Raw genomic sequence first — 13,191 nt, 5'->3', positions numbered from 1 at the left:
CTTCAAACATTTCTTCTTTGCACCACCACTCTCTTTCCATATGCATATAGGAGATATTCTCATTTACATATGATTGATCAAACATTGTGACTTGCCATTGAATTGCATTTGGAATGATAGTTCCATTCACATCTTGTTCATTCTTCCAATAGAATCCACTGTTGCTCTTCTATTAGTGTTCATTTGAATATATGACAAATCACATGATATCTTGAATTTGACTAACTCAAGGCCCCAAGTTCAAATTGAGTTCAATTCATGTTTATTTCTTCAAGTCCAAAGCTTGTAAAGTTCAAGCATGAGTCCCTCTTGAGCTTATGCCCATGACACTTGGTTCATTTGTTTCTTTGTTTTTATCATTTGATTTTAAATCAAATGCAAGTTCAAGTCATTTGCAATGTCCAAATCAAGTTCACAAGTTTGCTGCCAACTTGTTCAAGTCCTTGTTCAAATTTGATTGAAGTTCAAGCCTCTTTTTTTTGTGGTTAATTTAAGTTATTCAATATGATTTGGTCCAAGCTTAAGCTTCATTTTAGGTCCACAATGCAAGTTAATTTGAGTACAAGTTAGTGTCCAAACAATGTTCAAAATCCTTGGATTTTCAATCCAAATTTCGGTAACCTCCCGGCGTCTCCCCCGTTTAGGGGAAAAATCAAGAGGCAACCTTCCCCTTGATGCTACGTGAGCGCTTCAGGTAGGTGTTAAAAATGACACCGCGGTCGCAAATGTGTTTTTTTTTTATCCCTGCCCGCTACGTGAGCGTTTAAGGGTGTTTTTTTTTTTGTTTTTTTATAAGAAGAAAACATGTAGAAATAAGTATGAATTTCCCCCCTTGCACCACGTGGGCGTTTTGGGGTACTTATATAAAAATAAAGTAAAATAAAAACACATTTTTTATCCCCTTCGCCACAAGCGCCGCACCGATTTCCCGTCCTACAACGCTACTTGAGCGCCTTGGGGGTTTGCCGGCTCATTGCTAGCATTGAAGAGGGATCCTTAAATCGTCGCAAGCATCGCACCGGTTTCCCACCCTACAACGCTACGTGAGCTCCTCGGGGGTTTGCCGGTTCGTTGCAAGCATCAAGAAAAGAATCAATTTTTTAGTTAGTTTTTTTAAAGATTAATTATATATAAATTTATAATTAATTCATAATGAATTGTAGATCCTCCTTATTTCCTCTATATTTTTCCATCAAACCTCTGAATAAATGTATGGCTTCCATAGTCGACCTACCCGGCATGAATCCAAATTGATTTTGAGAAACATTAGTATCACGCCGCAACCTATGCTCTATAACTCGCTCCCATAATTTTAAAGTATGACACATTAACTTAATACCTCTATAATTCGTGCAATCCTGTGCATCGCCTTTATTCTTAAAAATAGGAATTAATACACTCATTCTCCACTCATCTGGCATCTTTTTAGTCTTCAAAATAGTATTAAAAAGTTTAGTAAGCCAAGAAATCCCTTCATCTCCTAAGCATTTCCACACCTCTATTGGAATATCATCAGGTCCAACAGCTTTTCCACCCTTCATTTTCTTTAAAGCCTCTCTAACTTCAGTTTTACTAATACGCCGATAAAAACAGAAATCTTTACTTTCATTTAGGGTGCTAAGGTCACTATAGTCAATCTTATTTTCACACTCTTCATTAAAAAGTTTAGCAAAATATCTCATCCATCTTTGTTGAATATCATCTTCTAAGAAAAGTATTTTTTGATCTTCATCCTTAATACACTTCACTTGAACTAAATCCTTACTACTCCTATCTCTTTGTTTGGCTAACTTATACATATATCTTTCTCCCTCCTTAGTATTTAATCTATTATATAAATCGCTAAAAGCTAATGTCTTTGCATCGCATATTGCTTTCTTAGAATCCTTACGAGCCACTTTATATAATTCCCAATTATCAGAATTTTTAAAATTAAACCAATTTTTATAACAAATCTTCTTATTTTTAATCTTTTCTTGCACAATTGGATTCCACCACCAACTATTTTTACTATTAGGAGCTTTTCCCTTAGATACTCCAAGCACATCTTTTGCAATATTCTTAATATCACTAGCCACTTTTTCCCACATAATATTAGCATCCTCATGCACAGACAAAATCTTAAGATCTAAAATCTTACTCACAAAAATATTTTGGTTAATATTCTTTAAATGCCCCCATCTAATCCTCGAAAAACGTTTTACTTTATTTTTTATTTTATGCCCCTTTATCTTAAAGTCCAAAACTAATAATCGATGTTGGGTACATAAACTTTCACTCGGAATAACTTTACAATCTTTGCAATTTAAACGATTTAATTTTCTAATAAGAAAATAGTCAATCTGGGTTGTACTATATCCATTTTTATAAGTGATGAGATGCTCATTCCTTTTCTTAAATAAGGTATTAGCAATTGAAAAATCATAAGCTAAACAAAAATCTAATATGGTCTTGCCACCTTCATTCGTCGTTCCAAATCCATGGCCTCCATGAATGCTTTTAAAATCATCTACCTCTTTACCAACATGTCCATTTAAATCTCCTCCAATAAAAGCTCTTTCTTCAAGAGGTATATTTTGTATTAATTCTTCTAAGTCATTCCAAAAATTTAATTTAGAGCTCATATCCAAACCTACTTGAGGAGCATAAGCACTTATAATATTAACAATCTTATCCTCAACAACAATCTTTAAAGATATAATTCTATCACCAATCTTATTAATTTTTATAACATTATCCTTTAAACTCTTATCTATAATGACACCTACACCATTTCTAGTACGACTCCTACCCGAATACCAAAGTTTAAATCCTAAACTATCGATTTCCTTGGCCTTCTCTCCAACCCACTTAGTTTCCTGAATGCATAAAATATTTAATTCAAAATTATATTAATGTAAAAACAAGTTTATTTCATGACAGACACATAATGCCACAAAATAAATTAAAATAGCTTTACATTTTGAGTAAATTTTTTTTTTAAAAAATACCCTCATCATGGGTTTAAATGAGTCGAGTCGAGCTTGTGAATGCATAAAATATTTAATTTCCTATGAATCATAATATCTATTAACTCTATTAATTTACTTGTAAGGGAACCTATATTCCAAGTTCCTATCCTAATTTTAGTATCATGGACTAGCTTCTTTGCCCACATCCGTCCTTGATGCGGGAACCCTTGCCTATTTAACACTGCACCCGGGCGCCGGTGCAGCGGCCCTTGCACACTTGTCACTGTATTCAGGCCATACAGCGCGTCGCTTCCAGGGGACGCCCTAGCATTAACACAATTTCTTAAAGGATTCATGTCATTTTTGTTCGACAAGTTTTACGCTGGCTGTCGACTACCTAACGCAACCCTCCACTTTTCTCATCCAGGACTTGGGACCTGGCAACGGCAGTGTTAATGATTAATCAATCATTAATTAACAAAATTAATAGGATGGAATTACAGTAGTTTTACCTACTGTATTGAGTTGAGACCGGGTTAGGGAGTGAATGAGTTGGGGCTTTAGGTTGAGTTGGATTTTGAGTGGACTGAGTTGGCTGAGTCGGGGTGAGTGGACTGGGTCTTAGGTGGAGTTAGGGTTGAGTGGCTGAGTTGAGGTGAGTTAGGGCTGAGTTGGGTTATGTTTTAAGTGGAGTTAGGGCTCGGGTAAGAGAGTTTTAGGCGGGTATGAAGAGGGAGTGGAGTTCGGCTACAACAGAGGCGGGAGCGGCTTGAAGGGGCTTACGGGATTGAGAAATTTGGGCGCTGGAGAGGCGGAAGGAGTCGGTGCAGGGAGATGGAGTCAAGGGATCTCTCGGTTAGGTCAGATATGGCTTCCTCTCTCTTTCTCTCTCTCTCTCTAGGCTTCTCTGGATCGGACAAAGAAGAGGACGGGGCTCAGGTAGGGGTTCGGCTGGTCTTCGGGATGGAGAGCTGGAGTTCGTGAGAGAAGAGGGAGCTTTGGCTGACGAGTCGGACAGAGAACAAGAGGGAGTTCGGGCGTGGAAGCAGCAGCAAAGGAATTCCTCTCGGTTGGCTTTTAAAGGCGTAAAAAACCAGCGATCAAGGCCGTCGTCGCGGGATTTGCGGGGAAGCGACGCGAACGGCGCCGAATCGGCGAGATTTCGGCATGATTTTGAGGATCCGACGGGTTAGAGGTGTGTACACAGGATTTTCAGTTTGCTTTCTCCTCTCTTCTTTTCCTTTGGGTATAGTATGAGGGTCAACAGATCTCAAGCTTCTTATTATAAGAAGTTGTGAATTAGCTGGTGAGTTAGAGTGTCGGTCTTCTCGCTTGAAGTAGATGAAGAGAGTGTAGAATTTCTCTGCTATCCATTAAGGAATGAGTTTCTCTGCCTAGTGGTTGCCAAAAGGGAGAGCAATGAATCATTGAGGTTGATATCTCAAGGCATGGATGTAGGCTTTAGTACCAAACCATGTAAAAACTAGGTTGTGCTTTCTTTTCTTTTGTTTATTTCCTACCACTAAATACATATTTTACTTAAATCTCTTGCAACATGAAAAATATGATTGATGATGATATTATTTCCTTCTTCTCATAAAATATGTGCTTGCTTATCTCTTTTAAAATTTTGATTTTAATATTAAAATTTAAGACAATGGAAATTTAAAATTAACACAACCATTACGCTCATAATACATTAAAACAAACACTTCCTAAGAGATGATTCTTGCCATCCATATACAACATTGTTTAAGATATCGTGTATGTGTAAAATATATAATTATGCATGTTAGGAAAGAAAAAAAAAAGATCAGTAGGAGAGAGAAGTAAAAAAAGAGTAAAACATAACGAGTAGAGGTAACAATAAAAAAAGATCAAATAGATGGACTGACCTATAGGTAGATTGAAGGATGCAAGGATGTATGATTATAAGGAAGAAAGGTTGAATGGATAGATGAGACGATGGGTATGCTGATGGATGGGGAGGTGAGGAGAATTGGATGCATTTAATCTTTTTCTTTAAAATGCATTAAATATGCTTGAAATTAATAAAACCAAATAGAACACAGAAAAAAGAGAAAGCTATTAAAATTTACTTCAAACATATAGGAGTATTAACATGCAAGGTTAACAAAGGGAGATGGAGAGGGGGAGTTATTTTGATAGAGAGAAGAAAAATGGAATCTAATGATGTATAGAATAGGATGCTGGATGGATAAAAGGATGGTTTGATGACTAGAGAAAACCAACAATTTGATGGATAATATGTCCTGTTAGCTTGAGGGAGTTCTGTAAACTATCTGAGCAGATAACACACAGATCAAATTGAGTAAGATAATATGACATCTAAAATGTCATTGTTTGTCATTATCATCATCACCAGTTTTATCCCAGTTATAGGCGTCCAACCCAATAAAAAAAGCTTGAGATTAAAGCTTTATCTCGCTCAAATTGAATAAAATAAACCAATAAAGTTCTTAAAAATTAACCCAATTCTATGTCTCTTTCTTTCTAGTGTGGTGTCTACTCGATAACATGATTGCATCTCTAATTAATAACTCAGACTGGTTAGAGATGTCAATCAAGTTAGAACTTCAAGCACTAGAAAGAAATAGACATAACATTGGGTTAAATTTTAAGAGCTTTATAGCAGAAAAGAATACAACCAAAAACTTCAAACATGCCCATGCACAGAAACTATATTTTGGATCCATTTGCTCATGCTCCATAAGATATATCAAGCCTCTCTCTTTTTGAGCATGGAAGCCTGAATCACTTAACTTTCCTTTCAGAAATTCCTATGTAGTATTATACAAAATTGATGCATTGAACCTAGTAAAAAAAATAAATCGTAAACATAGTCATCATTAGTTGTCTCCCAACTATTTGAGGTCAGATTTATTAGGAGCTAAATCTAATTTGAACTTTTTTCTAGTTAACACAACAACAACATCAAGCCTTTATCCCACTAAGTGGGGTTAGCTACATGAATCCTTTTTCTCCATTATGTCCTATTAAAAGTCAAATTCTCGTTTAATTCTAATAAAGAAAGATCATTCCTAATATTTTCTAACCAAGTCTTTTTAGGTCTGTCTCTACCTTTATTAACATAAGTCAAATCTAATACCTCTACTCTCCTAACCGGGTCATTGGAAGGCCGCCGTTTTATGTGACCAAACCATCTAAGGCGACTCTTTCTAATCTTATCTTCTACTGGAGCTACTCTAACCTTTTCACGAATATGCTCATTTCGCATCCTATCTCTAAGGGTAAAGCCACTCATCCACATGAGCATCCTCATCTCTGCCACACTTAACTTGGTATTATGCTTCTCTTTTAATGACCAACATTCAACACCATAAAGCATTGCAGGCCTCACTACCATCTTATAGAATTTTCTCTTAAGTTTGAGGGGTACTTTTCTATCACACAACAAGCCCCATTCCTCCACTTCAACCATCCAACTTGAATTCTGCTGATAATATCCCCATCAATTTCACCATCACTCTGAACAATAGATTCAAGATACCTAAAACGTATACTCTTATTAATGACTTGATCGCCCAAAGTCACAATCCCCTCACTAGGTCTATTACTACTAAAATTAAACTCCATATATTCCTTTTTAGATCTACTCAATAATAATTATAAAAAGTAAAAAATTTAGACCAGTTCATTGCCAAAACATGGGAACATCAAGAAAGTAAATACTTACAAAATACAAATAAAGTACCACTTCATATATTTAGATAGAATCTGAGGAAAACCTACTGCGGTATAAGTTTTATTGTGATTTCTCCTGAACTGGAAAGTGTCCGTGCTGCAGACTGCTACAGAAATCAGTGCTTGCCCAAATGGAAATCATGTAGCGAGATTCCACATTACTCGGTTCTCTTTTAGGAAGGAAATCTGGCTGGCGGCTAGCAACGGATGGTTTTCTCTAGATCGAAAGATGGCTGGTGGGTGGTTGCTACTTATGGACCGTAGCCTCCAAGTTTGAAAGGATTTCAAAGGGGAGTAAGTTGTTGTATTCTCTCTGCACCGCTTCTAGCTTTTTTTCAATATATATAACCTGTATTTCCTAGCATAGAAATTCAGATTTTTTACTAGAGAACAAGTTATTTCCTCTCTAATCTGTTATTAAAATGAAATGACGATTGTATTATGCTTGTTTCTCTTCTGTCCATTTACTTCTACTTTTTAACATGGTATCAAAGCCTTAACTGGGTCAAGCAACGATGGCTGACTGCTACAAGAGGACCCTAATTGGGTCGAGCAAAGTTGGGGTGAAGATTGGTTCTTCCTCTTCCTTACCAAGCCATACCCTCAATCTAAATGTCTCCTCTACAAATTACATTTTACAAGCTACTGGGAAGAACTACCAATGATCTTGCTCTGTTGAAATTGTGATAATGGGAAGGGAAAACATTAAGTATTAGAATGTCATCATTGAACAAACATAAAGCAGGTGATCCTTTCTTCCCAACGTGGAAAAAAATAGGGCTCTAGTGGTATCCTGACTTATCAAATTGGATCCATATACCTTGTTCACAACATCATAAAATTAATTCAGGAGAAAGATAATATAGTGTACTTTAATCTTTGTTTAAAATTATACAAAATGAGGCACACCATAGCACTTTTTTGAAAATTTTACCATGAGTCTCAGGCCTCATGCCTATTCATGTGAAGCGTGTGCAATTTAGAGTAGTTTTTATAGCAAATATATATAAATTTAATTAATAAAACATTCTATTAACTCATCCTATCCCTTACGCCTCACTCCTCAAAATCTCTCAATATCATGATATACCCGAACCGGAGCTTGGCTCCTCTCATACGCACTCTCTTCTCCGGTCCTTCTCATGCAAGCCACAGCCTCCTTCTTAGCTATTGCCACCTTAGCTATCTTCCTCCACAAGGAAATCCTATTCCTCCACATCTCTTCGGAGAGTGATGGGGATTTTTGATTTTATTACAATTATGGTGCAAATTACTAGTTATATTCTTAATTTGAAGAAGAGTAATATGAGTGGGAGCGATAAATTTATTGTGTTAAACTCATTTTAAATTCTACATAATTTATTACTTCTTACTATGTTAGGATGTTGAAGTATTACTTTTTAATATGTTAATAAGTTATGATGTTAATATATTATTTTTCAATTCACACTTTATGCACCTCATAGACAAACAATACCTCATTACCTAATTACACAATCTTAAGCCTTTATGTGAACTATGAGTTCAGGCACGTGACCTCAAGAGAGCATGCATGTCACTTAAAATTTGACCACAATAACAAAAAGTTGGCAGGAATGAACATATTTGAGCCAAATGATTATTTTGAGTGTGTGGCGAAGAATATCAAACTTGTGTAAAAAACAAAACCTACAATTTCTTTGTCGGTATCTCAATAAAAGATCTTGATAATGTTCAAACAAGGATTCTTAGGAATTGACTACTACAAAATAATGAAGTAGTATTTGTTGAAGTTCAAAAGAAAGAAAACTGAGAGAGATTATGCTTGCTATTACCAAAATTCCTCTCCAAAATGAAATGTAAGCCCTTGCCATCAAAAGTTTGGAGTAAAATCAAAGAAATGACTCAATGCATGGAAGCATAGGCAATCTATATGGTGTAATGTCTTTAAAAAGACCAATTACACAAGATTTTTTCTTTTTTTTTTAATGAAACTTTATAGCAAAGCTTGCTCATTGGAATAATATATCTAATCCTAGAAATCAATACAAAGACACTTATGCCTAGCAAACAAAAATTTAGGGTTGGAAAGTGAAATCCGGTGATAGCATGGGTTTCATTTCTCTGAACAAAGAGCAACTGGACCTCCTATATAAATTACTCATGAAAAAAAAAAATTCAACTCCTCTCTAAAGCCTAAAAAGGTACCTGTATGAAAGAAGGTCACGAATCCTTGATCATTAACTCAAATGCTTGATATCATATGGCATTTTGTGTGTATCTATTCTCATCTTACACCCCCTCATCTGAAAATCTCAATGCCAAAATTGTTGATGAGTCTCTACCTTCTATTGTTGGAATTATAACCATTGGAATTAACCTCCTAAAATTTGCCTTACATTTCCTAATATTTCACTTGTAAGAAAATCTCTAAAGATTGTGATTGCAAAATGCTTTCTCACAAAAACACATGAATTTCAAGATTAAAGATGGGGTAAGAGGATCAAAAGTGTTAGCAAAGTTGGAGAACTATACTACTTTGATGAGGAATTCAAAAAAAGTTGCCCAATTATAAACTAGAATCTCATCCTCCTTTCATAAAAGATCAAATAATGTTGTGTCGTTATAGGTTTAGGCCATTCTAGTTATTCTTATCTTAAGAAATTGCTCTGTTCTTTGTTAAAGAGTAAAGATTTCTTTTATTGTGAAGTTTTCCAACTAGCCAAACACCAAAACACTTTTTAAACATGAACCTTACAAAGCTATCAACCTTTCTCTGAAGATTTCACCTTTTTCGAAAACCACTTCCAAAAAACAATCCCATCAAGGAAAGATTGGTACATTTTATTTTTTTGTTTCTTGGAGTTTCTCAATCCTATACATACCAATAAGGATTATAATCTTCCTTGAGTCAACAATTTGGAAATTGATGAAGTTCCCAACTCTCAAACTCTAGAAGAAACTTAAAGAAGTCTTATTTATGTACCCTACCAAAATGCTCAACAATCTTTCCCATAACATTCTGATTAACGTAAGAATGTACGAAGAGTAGAAACCCCCGCAACCTCTTGAAACACGTCGCAAATCTCTCTCGAACTCTAGTACTATCAAAATATTTTTCAATCGGATATTACTAAAGAACTACCAATTTCTTTAAGGAAGGGAGCATGCTCCTATACTCAACATCCTATAACAAATATTGTAAGATATGATCACATGTCCTTCCTAAAAAAAACTCTACTTTCCAATTTAGCACAAACTAAAATCCCAAAGGCTATAGATGAGAATCATGATCAAATAAAGAGGAAGGCAATGGAAGATGAAATGAAGACCTTTGAAAAATATGTGATATGGAATGTTGTTTAGAAACCCAATATTGATATTCCAATTTGATGTTAATGAAAAATCACAGTCAAATATCAATTAGATAAAACCATTGAAAGATATAAGGCATAGTTTGTGTTTAAAGGATTCAACAAAATTTATGAGGTTCTTAGAAACCTTTGCTTCAGCAGCAAAACATAGACAATTTGGGTTCTCTTCTCAATGGAAACAAACCTTAGATGGCCTCTTCAACAACTTCATGTCAAGAAAGCTTTTTAGATGAAGACTTAAATGAAGAAATCTACATAGATCTACCTCAAGGAGCCATGCGCTCTAAGAACTTAGGTCAAGTATGAAAATTAAAGAAATTTATTCATGAACTCAAGTAATCACCTAATAGGCTAATAGTCCTAAAGGCTCACCAAAATTGTGTGCGAACAAGATTTTAAACAAGCTCATTTAGATCACACATTATCCTACAAACACAAGAATTGTAAGTCAAGCATACTAATTGTACATCATGATAATATCATCGTAATTGGAGATTATAATTCTCAAATAAGCATATTGAAAAAAAAAAACTAGTTAAAGAGTTTGAAATTAAAAATCTTGATGATTTGGATATTTCCTTAGCATTGAGATTGCTAGAAATAAATTGGATATTATCATTTCCCAAAAGATATATGTACTTGACCTCTTAAAAGAAATAGATTTGATGGGGAACAAAACAATTGATGCTCCGGTAGATTCCATCATAAATTGAATGAACAGAGCACCAATACCCCGATCAATAAGGGAAGGTTTCAAGATTAGAGGGAAAACACAGATGTTTAAACTCTTTAACTAGTTTATAGTTACATTGATAAACAAAACGATTCTAGATAATATAGTAAAAGAAATGAGAAAAAAGTAGCAGAAATTTTCCAAAGTACAGTATTTGGCATCATTTTATAACGTCCTACTCCATACCTCTACCAAGTACAGAAAACTGAGAAAAAAATGCTCTTTTCAATCAGAACAAAACCAAAGAGGTTTACAAACTTCAACAGAACAGATTGGTAAATAGCCTTACAGATTTATTTACTGCTTACCAATGCCTTTTCCTCTGTAAGGTTTGATAACGACTAGCATCGCGATGTAGCCTCTGAAAGTACTGCGGTGTTCCCCCATCTTGCACACCACAGTGCCCACGCACTTGCCCCTGTGAAAAGCCTGGTAAGGCCAAAAGGATGGGCATAAGTGCAAGGGTCAGGGAAACCAGAAGAGAGAAGCGATGGAAGGAGTAGAAGCGTACGAGGTAGGTGAGATTGGGCCATAGATACACGAAATAGCGGTATGTGAAAATGGAATAGGGCTCGCTGAGCTCTTCGTCGACGAGGCTCATTATGAGAGGGAGATGGTGCTCGCCGCCGTAGCTCAGGTACTCAATCTCCGACGGCTCCGGTTCTGGGTCGCCGATGGGAGCTTCCATGCCTATTTGGCTCCTCTACAACCGCGGCTGAGCCAATGGATGTTAGGCTCACACCGTAACGATGCAAGTGAAATGCAAATTCATCAAAATTGGTGCTGCATTAATTTTAACAGTAATTTGTATGGGAAATAATACGCAAATATTCCAAGTATAGATATTAATTATATATCAGGATTTATATATAATTTTAAATATAACCAATTTTTTTCTAATTTATAAAAGTAATATTATTTTAAAATAAACTATTATATTTCTATGTGTTAAGATCAAATTATTGTGAATTTGACAAATTATCCAAATTTATTATATTTAAAATATTTTATAATATTTTGTTAGTCATAAAATAAATTAAGGAGATTATTTCTTTGTATTTAGATTGCTATAAAATAAAAAAATTTTACTTGTTTCTGAATAAACTTTTTTTGAGGACATCGATGAGTTCTACGACAATTGATGGGTGATAATCATAGGTGGCGGCAAGCAGTAGGTTACAGGTAGTGACCAACGAGGAAGACAATAATCAATGATAGATAGAGAATGTCATGCAGTGTATTTGAAGATCACTTGGAATATACCATAAATGAGTAGTGGGATGAATTTCAAGTACATCAACAATTGATTTGCATTTTATTTTATTCTAACCAAACAACCAAAAGTTCAAAATCCTTGGATTTATCTTGCACTACTCTCGAGTCAATATTGATGCATCTCTAGAAAAAACTATAAGTTGTTATTTTTTATAGATATATCGTGAAAAAATTCACTTAATCAACACTAATCTCAATGCAACATATTTGAATTGAAACCTTGTGGAATTAAATTCAAGATCATTCGTACTCAAATTTTAGCAAACTTATATTCAATTGAATGCCTGGAAGAGAAGAATCCATCAACCCCACACATGATCTAATTCAGATCCAAATGAGCCCAAAACAAGCATTTGAAATATATTTAAAAAATTATTACATATTAATTAAATGACCAAATAATCTTCAAATATATGCTTATAATTAAATTGAGCAATTCAACAAGATAAATCGAATGAGCCCAAGATCATTTGACCCTTATATAATTAAGATACTCAAATGATAAATAAATGATTTATGATTAAAGGGACTAATATATACCTTTTGATAAAATGTTTTAATTCTAGCTTAATTTGTCAAAATGACCCTCCTAAATGTTGTATGCAGGGCCTTGTTTTCTATATAATGAGGTATAAAAGCTGAGAAAGCTAAAAGAACTCTATTACATTTTCTAGCGATTACTATCAATGTTATAATCAACAATTGTTGTCTCCATTATTTGAATATATCATTCGACTATTATTGCTTGGCTATCAACAACCTATCATATTATTGTGACTTGTGTAAGCCTGACAATGGGAATTAGAGTATATTATTATACTTATATTTATATAGTGCATTATTGTGATCATGTGAGGCCCCATATTTTTTCTACTTCTTTGACTTTCTACATAAAAATTTCTAATTGTTGCGAACTGGAACCTTCGAGGTGATATAGAGATAAATAGATTAATGTCTTAGCTTTGAACAAAGATCTAGTGCACATACAAATTAATAAAGAGAGAGGTTTGCAGTATTCATAAGAGACACTAAAGTTTTTACGTGAAAACCACTGAAGGGGGGGGGGGGGCCCGCCTTGCCTAGTTGTAAAATTCACTAGTATTTGAGGTTCATTACAAATGATGTTCTTCCTTGGGGGAAGGCATTGGCTCAG

The 13,191-nt window shown here is 34.8% G+C and overlaps 1 protein-coding gene across 1 annotated transcript in view; it reads right to left on the bottom strand.

Annotated features, from left to right (window-relative positions):
* LOC110098937 (N-alpha-acetyltransferase MAK3) overlaps positions 1–11,466 on the bottom strand; it is a 29,566-nt gene extending 18,100 nt beyond the window's left edge. Inside the window, exons 1-2 of the mRNA XM_020825894.2 lie at positions 11,275–11,466; positions 11,072–11,192 (exon numbers count right to left, since the gene is read on the bottom strand). Of these exons, the coding sequence (XP_020681553.1) occupies positions 11,072–11,192; positions 11,275–11,451 (298 nt within the window). The 5' untranslated portion in view covers positions 11,452–11,466. The remainder of the gene's footprint in view (positions 1–11,071; positions 11,193–11,274) is intronic.
* Positions 11,467–13,191: the final 1,725 nt, after the last annotated feature.

This window comes from Dendrobium catenatum, unplaced genomic scaffold, assembly GCF_001605985.2.
Source record: "Dendrobium catenatum unplaced genomic scaffold, ASM160598v2 fragScaff_scaffold_382, whole genome shotgun sequence".
Taxonomy (NCBI): Eukaryota; Viridiplantae; Streptophyta; class Magnoliopsida; order Asparagales; family Orchidaceae; genus Dendrobium; species Dendrobium catenatum.
The sequence above is the reverse complement of the archived record's forward strand: the minus strand, read 5'-3'. Positions and strand labels throughout refer to the sequence as shown.